The sequence below is a fragment of the Betta splendens genome, chromosome 7 (assembly GCF_900634795.4).
Source record: "Betta splendens chromosome 7, fBetSpl5.4, whole genome shotgun sequence".
Lineage (NCBI taxonomy): Eukaryota > Metazoa > Chordata > Actinopteri > Anabantiformes > Osphronemidae > Betta > Betta splendens.
The window spans coordinates 5,117,683-5,134,211 of record NC_040887.2 but is presented as its reverse complement, the minus strand read 5'-3'; the positions used below and the strand labels follow the sequence as shown (position 1 = coordinate 5,134,211).

General features: G+C 49.6%; 3 protein-coding genes across 4 annotated transcripts; 2 read left to right on the top strand and 1 right to left on the bottom strand.

Moving 5' to 3' along the window:
* The first annotated feature begins 4 nt into the window (after positions 1-4).
* galnt6 (UDP-N-acetyl-alpha-D-galactosamine:polypeptide N-acetylgalactosaminyltransferase 6 (GalNAc-T6)) lies at positions 5-8,109 on the top strand. The gene is made up of 11 exons (XM_029155781.3): positions 5-2,734; positions 3,852-4,330; positions 4,732-4,904; positions 5,796-5,945; positions 6,072-6,306; positions 6,392-6,509; positions 6,607-6,807; positions 6,905-7,036; positions 7,119-7,220; positions 7,307-7,465; positions 7,593-8,109. The coding sequence occupies exons 2-11, from the start codon at positions 3,855-3,857 to the stop codon at positions 7,704-7,706; spliced, it is 1,860 nt and encodes a 619-aa protein (XP_029011614.1). The 5' UTR covers positions 5-2,734; positions 3,852-3,854; the 3' UTR covers positions 7,707-8,109.
* Positions 8,110-8,257: 148 nt separating this feature from the next.
* Positions 8,258-11,530, top strand: LOC114858483 (glucose-6-phosphate 1-dehydrogenase-like). 2 transcript variants are annotated; one of them, XM_029155784.3, is made up of 13 exons: positions 8,258-8,551; positions 8,642-8,818; positions 9,238-9,275; positions 9,371-9,479; positions 9,558-9,775; positions 9,858-10,016; positions 10,111-10,236; positions 10,316-10,409; positions 10,479-10,665; positions 10,741-10,976; positions 11,062-11,138; positions 11,212-11,304; positions 11,391-11,530. In XM_029155784.3, exons 2-13 carry the CDS (start codon positions 8,702-8,704, stop codon positions 11,479-11,481), a joined length of 1,545 nt encoding a protein of 514 aa, XP_029011617.1. In that variant the 5' UTR covers positions 8,258-8,551; positions 8,642-8,701; the 3' UTR covers positions 11,482-11,530. The 2 variants fall into 2 exon arrangements, with proteins under 2 accessions (XP_029011617.1, XP_029011616.1); XM_029155783.3 differs by having other exon boundaries at positions 10,479-10,976.
* Positions 11,531-11,867: 337 nt separating this feature from the next.
* Positions 11,868-16,155, bottom strand: zgc:158263 (ceramide kinase family protein). The gene is made up of 13 exons (XM_029155782.3): positions 15,775-16,155; positions 14,844-14,939; positions 14,545-14,682; positions 14,350-14,478; positions 14,192-14,255; positions 13,964-14,109; positions 13,818-13,892; positions 13,593-13,745; positions 13,404-13,509; positions 12,889-12,992; positions 12,595-12,791; positions 12,220-12,512; positions 11,868-12,149 (listed from the first exon to the last, which is right to left on the bottom strand). The coding sequence occupies exons 1-13, from the start codon at positions 15,893-15,895 to the stop codon at positions 12,035-12,037; spliced, it is 1,737 nt and encodes a 578-aa protein (XP_029011615.1). The 5' UTR covers positions 15,896-16,155; the 3' UTR covers positions 11,868-12,034.
* Between the last annotated feature and the right edge of the window lie 374 nt (positions 16,156-16,529).

Below are 16,529 nucleotides of genomic sequence, written 5' to 3'. Positions count from 1 at the left end.
GCGGCGAGCACCGAAGCGGCGCGCGACGCTGATGGAGGAGCGACGAGGCCGAACGGCCTCCACGAACTCGGACGCTACACACATAGGATGTTGTTCACGTTTGAAGGCTTTTTTTCCCAAGCTGCTCGACATCACGAAGCCCAGTTGCCTTAGGATTGAAGTGGCTATGCTTGTGTTTATGAGCAATAGGACAAGTGTATCTTAATCTGAAGTTATTTATTTTCATGTTTTGTGATGAACTTGTGAAGAAAAAGGAAAACATGTGGATAGACAAACACTAAAAATATGCAAGGACAACAAAATGGAGGAAAATGACCAAAGAACAAATGTTTGTGATGAACCACGCACGAGTGGTTCTGTTTGAAGTACAGTTACATGAAGTAATTTATTAATCATGCGTCAGCAAAGGCCACGGTAACGTCACTGTTGTGAATGTTTGCATTAAGGAACACACACACACACACACACACACACACACACACACACACACACACACACACACACACACACACACACACACACACAGAAAACACTCACAGGAACCTTGTCTTGGACTTTATTGTTTCCTATCAGGGCCTTCGTTGCATTTTCCAGCCTGTGATTAGCTCCAGTCTTGACACCAAGGCTGTTTGAGCAGCTCCTAAGTATGAAACTAAGGACGGACCCTTCTTTTATTATGGACCTGATGATGAAGGTGACACATTAGTATCCTGGTACTGAGGAGAGGTTAGAAAACTGTTTTTTTTTTATATGTGTGTGAGTTTAGTATGTATGGGTGAATGAGTATGGATGTGTGCACCTATAAATGAATGCTGATCTTTATCTATAAAGGGCCATACTGTAACTTTTCACTGTGAGGTTTTTATGATACTGTATGACAATGCTTTCTTGCCAAACTGGTTGCTGCAAGGCATGTTTTATATAATTCTCTGGAGTTGTTTCCATTCCTGGTTTCTTTGTGTCAGAAGGATCATTTGAAGAGAATAATTTCCTCAGCGCCTTTTACTGGACTGTGATTGTTTTTATTTGGCTGGTTTCATTCTGAACGTGAATAAGCAAAAGCAAAAGCTTACCAATGTAACTTTGGATTGTGTTATAATGTGTCAAAGTAAACTAACCCCTGATAATGTCAGGATTAGCTGTATGCAGGAATTCTGCTCACAAGTATTGCCTTGAGATTATGCAGTTCCAAGGTCCACCCACTTCATGGGCCACTGTTCACAACTTTACATAAGAGTATTTAACACGAGTCGGTTGTACGGTGTCTGGTGCATGGAGGCTTGTAAGTCCCCCTAAATTAGGCCTTTTGAAACAATGATCATATGAATGTATTTAATACTCACTATGTTTTCCGCACTGAAACAACGCTTTACTTTTGTACTGAAGAAGGAACTGAATCCGTGAACGTGGAGTCAGATTCATTGAAGTTCATGATTGCTTCAACGAAGTACTATTACACCGGGTGTTGAAATGCTCACCTTTCTGTCTGAGCCTACAAACCTTACCTTTATAGGGTACATACTGTAAGGAAGCTACTTTTCTCTTGCCCTCTGCCATGAAATAATATTCAAAAATGAATTTTGCCAAGTTTAAGAAGCAGTGCGATGATTGAGTTACCCCTTTAGAAGGAAATAAATGGTTGTTTTTTACAATAACCTTGATTGTTATGTTTGTTAATTCTCACGTAGTCTAATAATCTCTATAACTGATATGAGAGCTGCGTTCATAATAATAGAAACGTAGGGCACTGTGTGATCTTTCTCCATATTGTTCATTTGTGGTTTATAATTAAGCATATTCAAAATAAAATATTCAGATGCTTTATATAATAATATATAACCTGTTTACCTCAACAGTTAAACTTCATTTGATTTGACAGCAGCTTTGGCCCGCTTACTGGTTGCTTTAATTCTAGCTTTCATGTCAATCAGCAGTGTGCAATCAAGATTCCCCCCTATGACAGTAACCTGAGCGATGCCTCCTTCTCCTTTTCTGAATATATCAGTCTACAGTTTCAAAAGGGTGATACAGGAGCGAGTATTTAATTGCTTGCGTATAAATAATGAATTTTTGTTGAGGTGAAGGCAATGTTAACTTACAACACTCGACACTGAACATTAATTAAGACACATACATTCCTCCTAATCCCTGATGAAAACGCACAAAAGCAGTGTTAGGCTTGTGACATGGGAACATGGATGCGCTTGTAATCCACATTTTGTTTTTAGGATGTTATTTCTGCATCACAAATAAAACCTACATTATTACTACTTGTAGCTGCCACATATTTTATTTTATTTTATTTTATTTTATTTTATTTTATTTTATTTTATTTTATTTTATTTTATTTTATTTTATTTTATTTTATTTTATTCATAAAATATTCACTAAATATTATTTTAGCGCGTCGATGTTACTGTGACGTGTGAAAGCAGGAAGTGTTGCTGCTCTCGGTGAAAGCCGCGTTCTCGCCCGTTACCGCGTGTGGGTCGCGCGCGCCGCCAGCAGGGGGCCTCCGCTTCAGCTAATCATTAAACAAATGGCACCTGTTCGGTTCAAAGACAGAGCCGCCGGGCCGCGGGAGTGTTGGATCCGGGTTTGCGTAAGGCTCAGAGTGACATCTTCAAGAATCTGGACAACCCGCAGCGGGACTGTTCGCGACGCCTCCCACGAGATAAAGCGCTTGCGAGGCGGACGGGAACAGGTGTAGCCGGCGACGACTCGGAAACTTAAGGTAAGTGGCGGCCGCGTTTGGAACGTATCGAAATCCATCAGTATCGGTTTTCTGTCGCGCCGCTTTGCCGTGCGCGCTGCGGCGTTAACTGTGCGGTTTCGGCTGTTTGTGAACTATAGAAATCACGCGTCAAAGTTTCTGCTCGTCAGTTTGAAGTGATTCCGCATAGAGTCAATGAAAGAACCCGCTCTTCCTCTTTCATTGTTCTTCAGTGCGTTGAGGTCTGTGACTTTTTACAGCACTCAGCAGTTTGCCCGCTTCAGTTCTCAGCTGATTATTAAAGCTGTAAAAAAGTGTAAATATTTCTAAGTCTAATTCTTCCAAAGAATCTTTTCCCCCTCGTGACAACAATTAAAAGACACCCATTACACATAACGACCTGTCCAGCATTAATGCCGTTCTCTCTGTCCTGGTGCCGCCTCTGATCCGACCAGTTCCCCATCACACTCAGCTGTGACCGTCCTCTGCTTGTTTTGCTCTCATGGATTCTAAAAGACGCCCTTGTTAATCAATTATGGAGCAGCCTGGCTTGAGGAGGCCGTAAATTAATCATGACGGACGTAGAGTGAGGCCCCGACTGAACACTTGTCACCTGAGGACACGTAGGTGTCAAAATATCCTGTTTTGCTTGGGAGGAGACCAGTTTGTGCACTGGTCTGCCCGGACTGGGCCCACAGCACAGTCCCACGTAGCCGGTTCTGCTTCCTGTAGCAGATGACGGCTGGTTGTTGAGGTGGAGGCGTTAGCGGGAGCGTTGGTCCCAGAGCTGGGCTGGGACCCGGAGCCGGCGTGCGCTGACCCGCCTGCTGCCACGTGGGTCCTGGAGGACTGTGGCCGGTGGAGTTCAGGTGTTTGCTGGGAGGTGTGGCGTGTTTGTTCACGCTGACGCTCCGCCCTGTTCTTTCCACCGGCCCCTCGGGATCGTTTCCTTAAGCAACAGCTGAGCTGAGCTGGCTGCTCCCCGCTGCTATGGCACATTTAGCAACGCACAAACAGGTTTAAGGGGGTTCTTTTTGTCCAGTTCCTTTTCAGGCTGCGGGACCAGCTGCTACATAGACGTGAGGGCTTTGCATGAAATATTCTCCATCCCTGGATGTTTTACTCTTTTTCCCCACAGATCATGCGTCTGTTTCCACGCCGCCGCATGTCCCCCCTGAAACTGGTGCTCCTCGCGGGGACCGTCTTCATGGTGGTGCTGGTCGTGCTCCAGAAGGACGTCGCCTCCTCCCCCGCGGCGGACCCGTGGTTCCGCGACCTGGTGGACAAGCGGGACCAGGTGATGGGCATGGTCCGGAAGGCGGTCCTGGGCCTTCAGATCGGCGCGCCGCTGCCTCCCTCGCCGCAGGACCGGCCCACGGAGGACGCCGGCTGCCCGGCCGGCTTCTACACGCGGGCCGAGCTCAGGCCTCACCTGGAGAGGCCGCCGCAGGACCCCTCGGGCCCGGGGGCTGATGGGAACGCGTTCCCCGAGGACAAGCTGACGCCGGAGGAGGCGAAGGAGCGGGAGGACGGCATGACGCGCCACTGCTTCAACCAGTTCGCCAGCGACCGCATCTCGCTCAGCCGCGGCCTCGGCGACGACACGAGGCCCCCAGAGTGAGTGCATTATTATTATTATTATTATTATTATTATTATTATTATTATTATTATTATTATTATTATTATTGTGTGCTCTCGGTCTCATGCCCACAGTGGTAAATTATTTACATTCAGTTCACAACTATCCTGCAAAATCATCGTTGTGCGGTGAACTTTACCACCAAAGCCCAGCAGCAAACGCGTCTGAATACTCGGTCTGTGCTCAAATACGTGACGTAAAAGCGGTGAAAGCCACGACAGGCATTATTTAACACGCGGCCCGTTACTGTTTGCTCTTTGAAGGGTTTGAGTGCACACCCTGAATATCTGTAAACACGGCTCTGGCGTGCGTGGCGCTCCAAGGCCTCGGCTCTGACTCTGGCTCGCGCGCGGCTCTTTCCATCCTGGCCTTTTGCAGGTGCGTGGAGAGGAAGTTCCGGCGCTGCCCCCCCCTGCCCACCACCAGCGTCATCATCGTCTTCCACAACGAGGCCTGGTCCACCCTCCTCCGCACCGTCTTCAGCGTCTTGCACACGTCCCCCGCCGTCCTGCTCAAGGAGATCATCCTGGTGGACGACGCCAGTACGGCAGGTGGGAAAGAACTGAGGAGTATGATCAAACATGCTGTTTCAGGTCGTGTGTGCACCAGAGAAATGAAAGGGTTATATATGGGCTCTTGATTAACAGCGCAGTGTTGGCTTTGGTTTATCTAAGTAACATGCAAACATAGCACCTGCACTGTGTAAATATAGAGGCAGCAGAGAAGCACACACTGTGCGACTGAGGTCAGAAGGGACAATCATTCATTCTAATACTAATGTTTTACATATGAATTTCTTTTACTTTCCAACACAGCTCCTCTGTCTTTACATGCAAAGCCTCCGATAGAAGATAATGAAAGAGCCTCTCGGTTTCAGTTTCAGGTTTTGTGCTCACCTTTTTGTTTGCATGGCTTCTACTGTACAAAACCGTACCTTCTTGTTTTTAGTCACTCTGACTTCACATTCACGCAAATGGAAACTCAAAAGAAAAGTGTGTTACTTTGTGGTTGTGAACGTGAAAGGAAGCGCGACCCAGTTTTGCATTCAGTGTTTCCACATCACTGCCACCTTCTTCTGGCAGAGCTGACCTCCAGTTAGATTTTTTTTTTTTTATCCTGCCAACATTCATCACACAAACACTTACACTGCATCACTAATTTAGCACGTTAGTAGAAAACTTGGCTTATGAAGCTTGAAGTGTTTCTAACGCCAGTTCAGCCAACATACCAGAAAGCAGCCTTTCCCAGTTCTGCTGGTATGAGGAAAGTTCTAACGGGTTTGTCCTGTGAGCTGTCATTTTTGTATGATCTATGACCTCATCTGAGGATGCTACAGTAAATAACACCTGAGCCTCACGCCGCCAATAAAAAAGACCGCATCATAACTAATTAACCACATAATTGACTTCACTGACGGCGGGCTGGTGTTTTTATTGCCCCAGAGCACCTGAAGGCCCGACTGGAGGAGTTCGTGGCGCGGCTGAAGATCGTGCGTATTCTGCGGCAGCCGGAGAGGAAGGGCCTGATCACGGCGAGGCTGCTGGGTGCAAAGTTTGCCGAGGGCGAAATTCTTACCTTCCTCGACGCACACTGTGAGGGAACGCACACCGTAGGACACAAGCAGCACAGAACAACTCATACCACACGGAGAGAGAGAGAGAGAGAGGCTAATGTTTCATAATGCAGCTGTGCTGATGTTTGACTCTCCTGCCCTACAGGTGAGTGTTTTCACGGTTGGCTGGAGCCCCTGTTGGCTCGCATCGTTGAGGAACCCACGGCCGTGGTTAGCCCCGAGATTTCCACCATTGACCTGAACAGCTTCAGCTTCCACAAGCCAGTGCCCAACGGCCACGCGTACAACCGAGGAAACTTTGACTGGAGCCTGACTTTTGGCTGGGAGGGGATCCCTGAAGAGGCAAGGAAGCTACGCAAGGACGAGACCTACCCTGTGAAGTAAGAAGGTTCGTGTTGGTTTCACTTGGAGCGCCCGCAATCATTTGGGTGACTAATCCTGTACTTGGAAAAATTAAAATTTCAGAACCCCCACTTTTGCCGGTGGTCTTTTCTCAATCTCCAAGAAGTATTTTGAATACATTGGAACATACGATGACAAGATGGAGATTTGGGGCGGTGAGAATGTGGAGATGTCATTCAGGGTGGGTGTCTTTATATCAAGTTTTACATCCGACCGGAAGTCCCCCTCACGCCATCAACCCAGAGTCTGACCTTATCTGTGTGAAACGTGATTATCAGGTTTGGCAATGTGGTGGTCAGCTGGAGATCATCCCGTGTTCTATAGTGGGCCACGTCTTCCGCAACAAGAGCCCCCACACCTTCCCCAAGGGCACGGAGGTCATCACTCGCAACCAAGTGCGCCTGGCTGAAGTCTGGATGGACGACTACAAAAACATCTTCTACCGCCGCAACAAGATAGCTGCCAACATGGCCAAAGAGGTCTGTGTGACCAGAAACGGTGTTCACGCATTAAAAACGTATGGATGCTAGTTGTTTTCTTATTTCTTTAATATTTTATCACCACCACTTCCTATAGAACAAGTACGGAGACATTTCTGCTCGCCTGAAACTGAGAGAGGGGCTGCAGTGCAAGAACTTCTCCTGGTACCTGGACACGGTCTACCCGGAGGTCTTCATTCCAGACCTCAACCCAGAGAAACATGGAGCAGTAGGTCATATTTAAAAATATAAATGTTACGTGTATATTAAAGTTTTCTTACTGGTATTGTTTGCTTGTGCGGTTGCACTAGATAAAAAATCTGGGATCTCAAAGTTGCCTGGACGTTGGCGAGAACAACCACGGCGGTAAACCTGTGATCATGTACACATGTCACAACATGGGAGGCAACCAGGTAAACGGCGGCAGACTGGCACATGGCGGTAATGTGATGCTCCGCGATGAGGTCGTGCCACTAATTGGCTTGTTTTTCATCTCCAGTACTTTGAATACACCTCCCACAAGGAGCTGCGCCACAACATCGGAAAGCAGCTGTGTCTTCAGGCCGCACCTCAGTCCGAACCGGTCAAGATTGAGCTGTGCCAGCTGAAAGGGAAGGGGACCAGTGTGGCACCGCAGCAGGAGTGGGTCTTCACAGAGGTAAAGTCGATTACTGGCGGAGTCTAGAAACACCTATTTTATTTTCCAGTTTGAGAATTAGCCGACAGTGATTATCAAATTTTCCTTCTGGCTTTATGTTTATTTTGCATCTGAAACTATTCCACAGGACAATCTTCTGAAGAATCCTAGCAGTGGCAAATGCTTGCAGCTGAAAGGAAGCCAGATTCAGATGAACCACTGTAATGCCGCCGACCTCATGCAGCACTGGAGCATCAGCTGACCTCCTTCCTGCACTGGGCGACCACTAGCACCTTCTTCACTTTGAGCTTCAAGGAGCCATTTCCAATATTGATCCAGGACTTGATTCTCTGGAGGTTTTGCTGCTGAAGCTGAATGGACAGAAAAAGAGGCAAAGTGGAGCCTTTTCTATCTATTGACGATGCCGCAGATTGATCGGTTATTAAGTTTATTTATGATGGAAACTCAGGAAAGACTTTTGTGGGTGCTTGGTGATTAGAAGGCGACGCACACCAAAATGTGTGCACCTGTCTCAGGAGCTGCAGCTTGACCTGTGGCTGTGAACTGTGTGAACATACACTCCACTAAAAATTTTGTTCGATTTCATGGCCTTTTTTTCTGTGAAAGTGAATGTTCCTTTTTTAATAAAATGTTTTTGTGTCTGAGTTAAAAATCTTTTTTTTTTTTTTTTCTTTTTAACTGGTTTATAGCAGTTTACATGGGGTTTTACTAACACAATGATTGTATGGCTATTTACAGTGACTGTTGCTCCACATCGTATTAAATCATTTAGATTTACAGCTAAGGCTTTGCTGGGCTGGGTAGTGGTGTGTTATTTGTTTTATGACCCTGTGAAAAGTTGCTGTGCCAGAGGTCAGAACTCTTCCTGCAAAGCCTTAAGACTTTGCGTAACATTTGTCCAAGGTGTGGTTTGCGCACAGAGATTCTTTGGCTTTGTTCAAGCTCCTGTTGAATTGTTAGCAGCTGTGAACTCGTAGGAGGACTTGTCGGACCTGATCTGGTCTGCAGGGACTGATTCTTACAGGTGTAATCCAGCCCGTGCAGACGAGACCCGCACGCCCTGTATTTTGTTCTTTCCAGCAACAGGTGGCAGCGTTGGGACAGGGTTGTTTTTGATGCAGAGCAAGGACAACAATTGAAATTTGATCAGACTGTGTGTGTGTGTGTGTGTCCCAGTCATAGGGGAATGTGCAGCATAGGCAGCAGGGACAGACTGGGAGCAGACGGGCCACGGTGATGAACAACAAGGCTCTGACTCGCTCCGAAGTGTTCGGGCAGCTCAGGAAGGAGCTCTACGGAGACGAGCCGTCCACTCATTCCCAAACCCACGTCTTCATCATTCTGGGAGCGTCTGTGAGTAAAACCTAAAAACTAGTTACAGCGTGGAATAAATGAAATGAGCGTAGTGATCACGATCACTCTTCACTCGAGGTTCAGTGTCTGTTAAAGTGTACAGGTTCAGTTAATAGTTATCCAGATCTCCGTTTTCAATCAATAGGAAGTAGTTTGTGTGTGACGTTGGGGATAGAACGGTTCACTGGGGAACGCTGCAGCTTGGTAGGCGTTTGTTTTCCTTTGTGAGGCGGAGTGTGAAAGGTCATTTTTGTAGCATAATGCTTTCTCGGTGTCAGTGTTGACACTTGTCTGTTAAAGATGTTTAAGTTAAAGTGTCTTTGTTTGTTTTGGTGGGTTTATTCACTTACTCTCTGGACTTTTGATCGATTACTGTGCCTACAGAGGAGTGATCCGATGTTTTTGTGTGTTTTGCACAGGGAGATCTTGCCAAAAAGAAGATCTACCCCACTCTGTGGTGCGTAAGGATTAGCTGCGCCTTCAGACCCGTTTGCTTCCTTTGTCAGGGTGTGACCCTTGGCCGATATTCTGCTCCACTCTCGACATTCTTAGGTGGCTGTTCAGAGATGGCCTGCTCCCAGATAACGTCTACTTTGTGGGTTTTGCTCGTTCGAACCTGACTGTGGAGGACATCAAGGCAGCATGCCTGCCTTACATGAAGGTACAGTGGTACATCTAACCTCCTCGGCTCAGTGACGACTTCTCCAGCCGCGTTTCCAGGGTTTATTCTCCCTTTCAGCTCCAGGCTGGAGAGGCAGAGTCTCTGACCGCCTTCTTCAGCAGGAACTCCTACCTGAGTGGGAGGTACGACGACGGCAGCTCCTTCCACCAGCTCAGCACCCATCTGTCGTCTCTGCCCGGGGGAGCGGACGCCAACCGGCTGTTCTACCTGGCTCTTCCACCAACGGTGTACCACCATGTCAGCACCAACATCAGAGCCCACTGCATGAGCTCCAAGTGAGCGTCTTCCATTTGAAACAAACGTTGGTTAAGTAGCTGTTGGCTGGTGTGCTTCTGATTAGCTGTGTTTGTAAACCAGAGGTTGGGGCAGACTCATTGTTGAGAAGCCGTTTGGCCGAGACCTCCAGAGTTCTCAGGAGCTGTCGGCCCACCTGTTCTCCCTGTTCACCGAGGATCAGATCTACCGCATAGACCACTATCTGGGCAAAGAGATGGTGCAGAACCTCATGGTTCTCCGGTAGGTGGTGCGCTCCGCACACACGATTTCAAGCACTTCAACTTTAGGAATGTTGTACATTTACGCTTCATCTGTTCTTGTTGTCTCCCTCCAGGTTTGGTAATCGCATCTTCGGACCTTTGTGGAACAGGAACAGCGTGGCCTGCGTGGTCCTCACTTTCAAGGAGCCTTTTGGGACTCAGGGCCGTGGAGGATACTTCGATGACTTTGGTATCATTCGGTATGAGCCAAAGTAAAATAGCTTAAGAAGAACTTCATAGTTATATATAAATTTCTGATTTGAGTCCGTTTATCTGTAGAGACGTGATGCAGAACCATCTTCTCCAGATGCTCTGCTTGGTTGCCATGGAGAAGCCAGCATCCACCAGCCCGGATGACGTGAGGGACGAAAAGGTAGCGACGGTTACTGTGTGAAAGGACGCTGTGGTCCATCCTCGGGTTGACCTGAGCGGCGTGTTGTAGGTGAAGGTGCTGAAGTGCATCGCTCCAGTGGCGCTGTCAGACGTGGTGCTGGGTCAGTACGTGGGGGCCCCTGAGGGGGAGGGCCAGTCCCGGCTGGGCTACCGGGACGACCCCACGGTGCCGGCGGGCTCCTGCACGCCAACGTTCGCCACTGCGGTGCTCTACGTGAAGAACGAGAGATGGGACGGTGAGGCGCGTGCGTCGTTCCCTCGAAGAGCTCCCGTAGCTTCTTGCCTGAGCCCGTCTTGTCTGAACCCGCCAGGCGTTCCCTTCGTTCTGCGCTGCGGAAAAGCCCTGAACGAGCGCAAGGCCGAGGTGCGGCTGCAGTTCGCCGACGTGCCGGGCGACATCTTTGGAGGGCGCTGTCAGAGGAACGAGCTGGTGGTGCGGGTGCAGCCGGACGAGGCCGTGTACCTGAAGATGACCACCAAGAGGCCGGGGGTCTACTTCAGCCCCGAGGAAACCGAGCTGGACCTCACGTACAAGAGCAGATACAAGGTGCTCAATGAGCGTCGCATGCGTCAACCTGTGTCTCTGTAATCGTAGTTTATCTGGTCGTGTAACAGCCGCTGTCTTGTTGCAGAACGTGACGCTCCCGGATGCGTACGAGAGGCTCATACTTGATGTCTTCTGTGGGAATCAGATGCACTTTGTGCGCAGGTTGGTGCCGCGGCCACGTGAGCAAACATTAGCGCGTTTTTCCAGTACTGAGGTCTTTTGTTGTCCGGTCCAGTGATGAGCTGCGTGAGGCCTGGAGGATCTTCACCCCTCTGCTTCACCGCATAGAGGGGGAGAAAATCCAGCCCCTCCCCTACGCTTATGGAAGGTGAATGACACAGCAGCAAACACACAATATGGGGTTTTGGGGTCATTGAGCATTTCTCATCTTCCTGTACTTTGTTGTGTCTGCAGCCGTGGTCCGAATGAGGCAGACGAGCTTGTGAGGAGGGTGGGCTTCCGCTATGAGGGGACGTATAAATGGGTGGAGCCCCACGCGACATGACGACCAGCCCTGTGTCACACGCAATAAACTACATGAGTCTCTCCCGTTGCTCTGTTGTTTGGATTTTTGTCTGCACACGTGTTCCTTAAGTGTAATTACTTATTTACTTATTTAATTATAATTTGCGCTTACGTTACTCACCTGTGTGTGGCGCTACCAGCGATCACAGTGGAGGACAAACATTTAAACCACTTCTCCTCTGATGTAATTATATTTTCTCCTCCCCGTGTTACTTTTTTTGACACATTTACTGTATGTAATAATGGGAAGTTCTGCCAACACTAAAAATACTCTAGTGTCAGCAGACTTTTCCTTTTTTAAAATTTTGCTTACGACACCAAAGCTTCCATTTTGACTGTTCTTTGAATGACTGACACCTGCACTGGTTACTTGTTACTTGGCAAGTTCTTTATTTTGCTTTCAAGGACACAGATCCAACAAAAGAAACACTGATTTAGAATAAATAGCTATGTTTTTACATTATTGCAAAGAGAAAACCTGAAATTGCATCTAAACGTCCCGCAGTTGCTTTGAATCCGTGGCTCGGTGGAGGCTACTTGTTAAAGATGCACCTCCGCTCACACTCGTCGCAGTCCTCGCTGCAGCCGTGCAGCGCTGCTGCGTCCTCGATGCCCCGGGCGTACAGTCGCACCAGCTGCCCGTGAACCCTGAAGGGAAGCACACGTCTCACTCTTTCTGTCGGTAACTAGTCGGGGGGGGGGGGGTCCCGCCACGCACCTGCACAGGATCTCGGTGACAGGCAGGATCTCTCCGTCGCAGTTCCACACGGACGCGGCGGGCGCCGCGCTGCGGCACAGGCCGCACAGGAAGGCGCCGCCCGGCTTCTCCGGCCCCGCGGCGCCGTCGGCCAGGTGCTGCTGGGAACCGGCCCGGCTCCCGGCCGCGCCGTAGCCCCGCTCCTCTTCATCCGCGCCGCCGCCCGTCTCCCCGTGGCTTTCCTCCTCTTTGCTAGAGGGGAGGCAGAAACGGACGGCCTTCACACGGTGCACCTCCACAAAGGGCAGGTCAAACTAAGAAAAGTGGACCACGGATTACGTCAAGCAGCGTTTTTAACCTCCCGCTCCATGTCTCTGATGCAAGCGTTGCCTGTACCTGGTCCTGTGTGCTCGTGTGCCTGTAGAGGAACTTGAGGAAGCCCAGCGGGTTGGTTTCCCACACCAGGATGAGGTCCCCAGTTCCGTCCGCCAGGTGAGCGGAGGGCGAGAGGCCGTAAGGACTCCTGGGACATGAGCTGGACATGCAAGTGAGGGACACACACCTGAACCTGCCCTCCACACTCACCCAGTCACCTGGAGGGACAGAGGAACACTCAGCATCTCCCTCCACCAGGCTGCTGCGTCTCTACGCTTGCACCTGCCCTTAAAGTGGCTGTGTCCACGTCATTACCTTCCGAGTCGCTGCTGAACTCGCTGAAGTGGGAGCTGTACAGGGAGCCCGAGTCGGAAAAGCTGTGGAAGAGTCTCTCCGTGCTCCTCGAGCACACGCTGCACCTAAGCACATTGAGACGCAGTGAAATAAAACCCTCCCTGACCCCGATGCCATCGTCAACCACGGGCCTCAGACAAAGGCCGAGGCAGCGTGCGCTCCGAGAGGAGGCCGACGCTCACGTTTCACCCGGATCGAGTTCCTCCTCCTACGGCTTGTGCGCTTCTTAAGGCGCACCCAACACCTGAGACCCGGCTGCTGGTGGCACCATAATAAATCATTCAACCAGAGACACTTTCTCTCTACAGTATCTCATTAAACCGGTTAAAGGCTCAGAAAATCTGTGGTTAGATAAAGATGTCAGCCGGTAATGACATCACTTCATGACGGAGGGCATCCACAGCACAGATACACTGGGCCTGCGTTTGAAAGGGCTGAATGTGTTCGGAAGCAGGTTCCACAGGCAGATGCTTTACCCTGAGAGGCAGCGTGTCTTGTCTCTGGGGCTGGAGAGCAGCGGGTCGGCCGGCAGGTACTGAACTACGCCCGCGTAGCTTCTGTTGCTCAGGTACACCATGGTGCCTGCAGACGGGAGCAGAGCGGGCGGAGAAGGTGAGCTGCAGGAAGCGCGCGGCGCCCGACGCCTCGACCCTGCGGCGACGCACCCGAGTAGTCGTATCTGAGGGGGCCCATCCAGCGGTGTTTCTCGCTCTCAGCCAGCACGTCCCCGTAGAAGCCGTAGCCCAGCATGGACACGGAGTAGCGCACCAGGGCCGCCGCGTCATGAACCGAGCACACGTCCAAGGGCTGCGAGTCCCCTGAAAGCAGCAGCTGGAGGTCAGTGATGCCGCGCAGGTGCCGATTTGACGCGACGAAACCTGCGGTCTCACCGATGACGATGTGCAAAGCTGACGTCAAAGGGTCGATGGCGCCCACCGTGGCGTAGCACACGCAGTCTGTGGAGCCTGCAGGGTCACAGCACGCGTGTAACTCTGCTCTTTGTCCAGATCCGAGGAACAAATACTGAGGTTATCACCTGCAGGGATGATGCCGATGTGAAGCGAGCACGGCTGCAGGGCGACGGCGGGGTCGTTCTCGCAGAGGCCGGCCTCCTGCTGCGTCCGCCCGATCACGCCGTGAAGGATCTCGCTGAACATGCCGTCGCCGCCCACGCACACCACGCTGTTACAGGCAGACACAAGCGTCTCTGTCAGCGAGGCGCCTCCCAGACGCGCCAGCTGAGACAAAGGCTGCACGCGCTCACCCGTCAAAGCCTGTCAGGTCTTTCTTGAGGAGGTGGTCTCTGGCCTGGTTCGCCCGCTCAGTCACTGGAAATCAGACAGTGATGTTAAATGTACTGGACAAACTCTGTAGTCCAGCAGTTTGGGGGTTAAAAGGTCCGTCTCATTAGATGATGTTTACCTATTACATGAGAGCTGATACCAGCCAGCTCAAACAGAGGGGCCACCACAGAGTGATAGATCGCTCTTCCCTTCTTCTTTCCTCCAAAGGGGTTGATGAACACCAGCAGTTTATGAGGACGTAATGGACCTGAAAGGTACATGTTGATTATGACTGTTTAATGAGGCCTGGACACCTCTAACGCCTCGTCCTTACTGTGTGTTTTGAGAGCAGCTCTAAGGTGCTTCGTCCACTGGTCCCGGAGGACCCGACCAGGACAACTGAACTGGGTCCGGCCCAGTCTCCATAGCAACCCTGACGAGCCCCCGCTGCTGCTGCGCTTCACGTAGAACACTGGAGAAGGTTGACAAGTTAGGAAGGAATTAGGAAAGATATCCGTGCTGTAAAAGCACAAAATAAACTGGAGGGTTGCAAAAAAGCACTTGACTCTGAATGCAACATGATGCTTCATGATGTTATTACTTAAGATAAGAGATGCTCTGAAGAGAACCCACCTGTGAAGTCCTTGTCTGTGTCTTCGACCACCTTCTGAGGCAGGATCTCCACTCGGCCCTCTTCCACCCCAACGACCTCCGCCACAGGTACTGAAACTAACAGCATCACATACAAATAGTTTGAATCCCTGATATTACATAAAGAAAGACATTTACATGTCAAAACCAAGTCAAGTTATTCTAACAGATACATTTGATGGTGTTTCTGATAATAATATTGACTCATTGCTTCCGTTTCAGGTTTCTGGTTCGCTTTCACTGTTTCGCGGAGCCGTTGCTCATGTTGATAGCACGCTGTGCTTTTCCTTTTCTCGTAAGTCTCCTGTGAGGGTGAAGGTGAGCCAGCGGCACACCTTGAAGGAGTGGAGCCATCATCCGTTCTGTCAGAAACACCGGGCTGCTGGGGAAACGCTAGGCGAAGCCTGCAACGTCACACCTGGGCACGATCACTGAAAAGGGGAACCAACGCGTCTCAACCCAGCCGCCTGTGCGGTGACGTCATCTGCAGGAAATACTTTCCATTTACACCCTAACGGCATCTGTGCCCGCGCCTCGACGTGTTTTGGACACACAAAGAGACAAAGCAACACAAAACACGGCCTTTGTTTTGCGAGAGTCGCCCGAGGGGCTTGCGTGTCACGCTCAACGCGTTCTTCACGTTCTCCGCGGGCGGCTCGCGCTCCGTGGGAGCGCTGCGTGTGTCACCGGCTCCGTGCGCGCTTGAGCGCACGCAGAAAACAGGTTGTTGTGGTTTTGAAAGGATGCGGATTATTACACCTTACCTACGTTTAAATAAACACAATAATGAACTCCCAATGCAAAATAAATGATGATATCACGAGTGTCGTTGTGGTGTTCTTATTTAAGGACTATTATAATCTCACTTTAGTGCGACGTGCTAGATGGTAGTGGTTTAGACAGAGCCACTTACTTGTTTTCTTATCGCGATTCTTCTTATCTACTTCGGTCCAGTTGAAATGCCAGCCAGTCAGGACAGCCCGGTATCTTTTATTCCCGACCCATAAACTTGACTCCAGTCGCTCTGCCTCCATTTGGAAAAAAGGACTCTCAGCCAAAGCGTCGCTCCTTTGTTTTTGTCAGCAAGGTTTTATGATTACATGTCACACTCGTAACTTTGACACCTCTGGGAAAAAGCAGCAGGCTGTCAGTCTGGCCTCGCCTTTGGTCAGCAGCCCAGCAGCCTCCTTAACTGCCATGGGAACGTTTAGCTCCCAGTCTGGATGGACCCGAAGCTTCGTTTCTGAAGACGCTAATAATGAGTGTGAGACGTTGAAGACACTGCCTGACACATGGGTGTTATCCGAAAAATATCTCCTTTCCAGTCCCTCCCAGTGACACTCTGCTGATTGGGCACCCGTATTTCACATGTATACTGTACTGTGACATTAAGCCAGATATTAGATAATTTGGTTATTGTGATTAATTATATTAACTATAATTAAGAACTAATGGCCACAAAACAATAATCGTTTAGTTTGTAGAGAAGCTCTAATCTGATTAATTCTGTCGATTAGTCATTCCTTAATTATTTTTTTCATACAATCTTTTCTCACCTTTATTGTTGTGTTACACAGGTTGTGCATAGCACTCTCTCTGGAGCGCATTAAAATGAAGGTCTAGCAGCTTTATCTTTATCTAAGTTAATGCGCGCTTCAAAACAAAAGC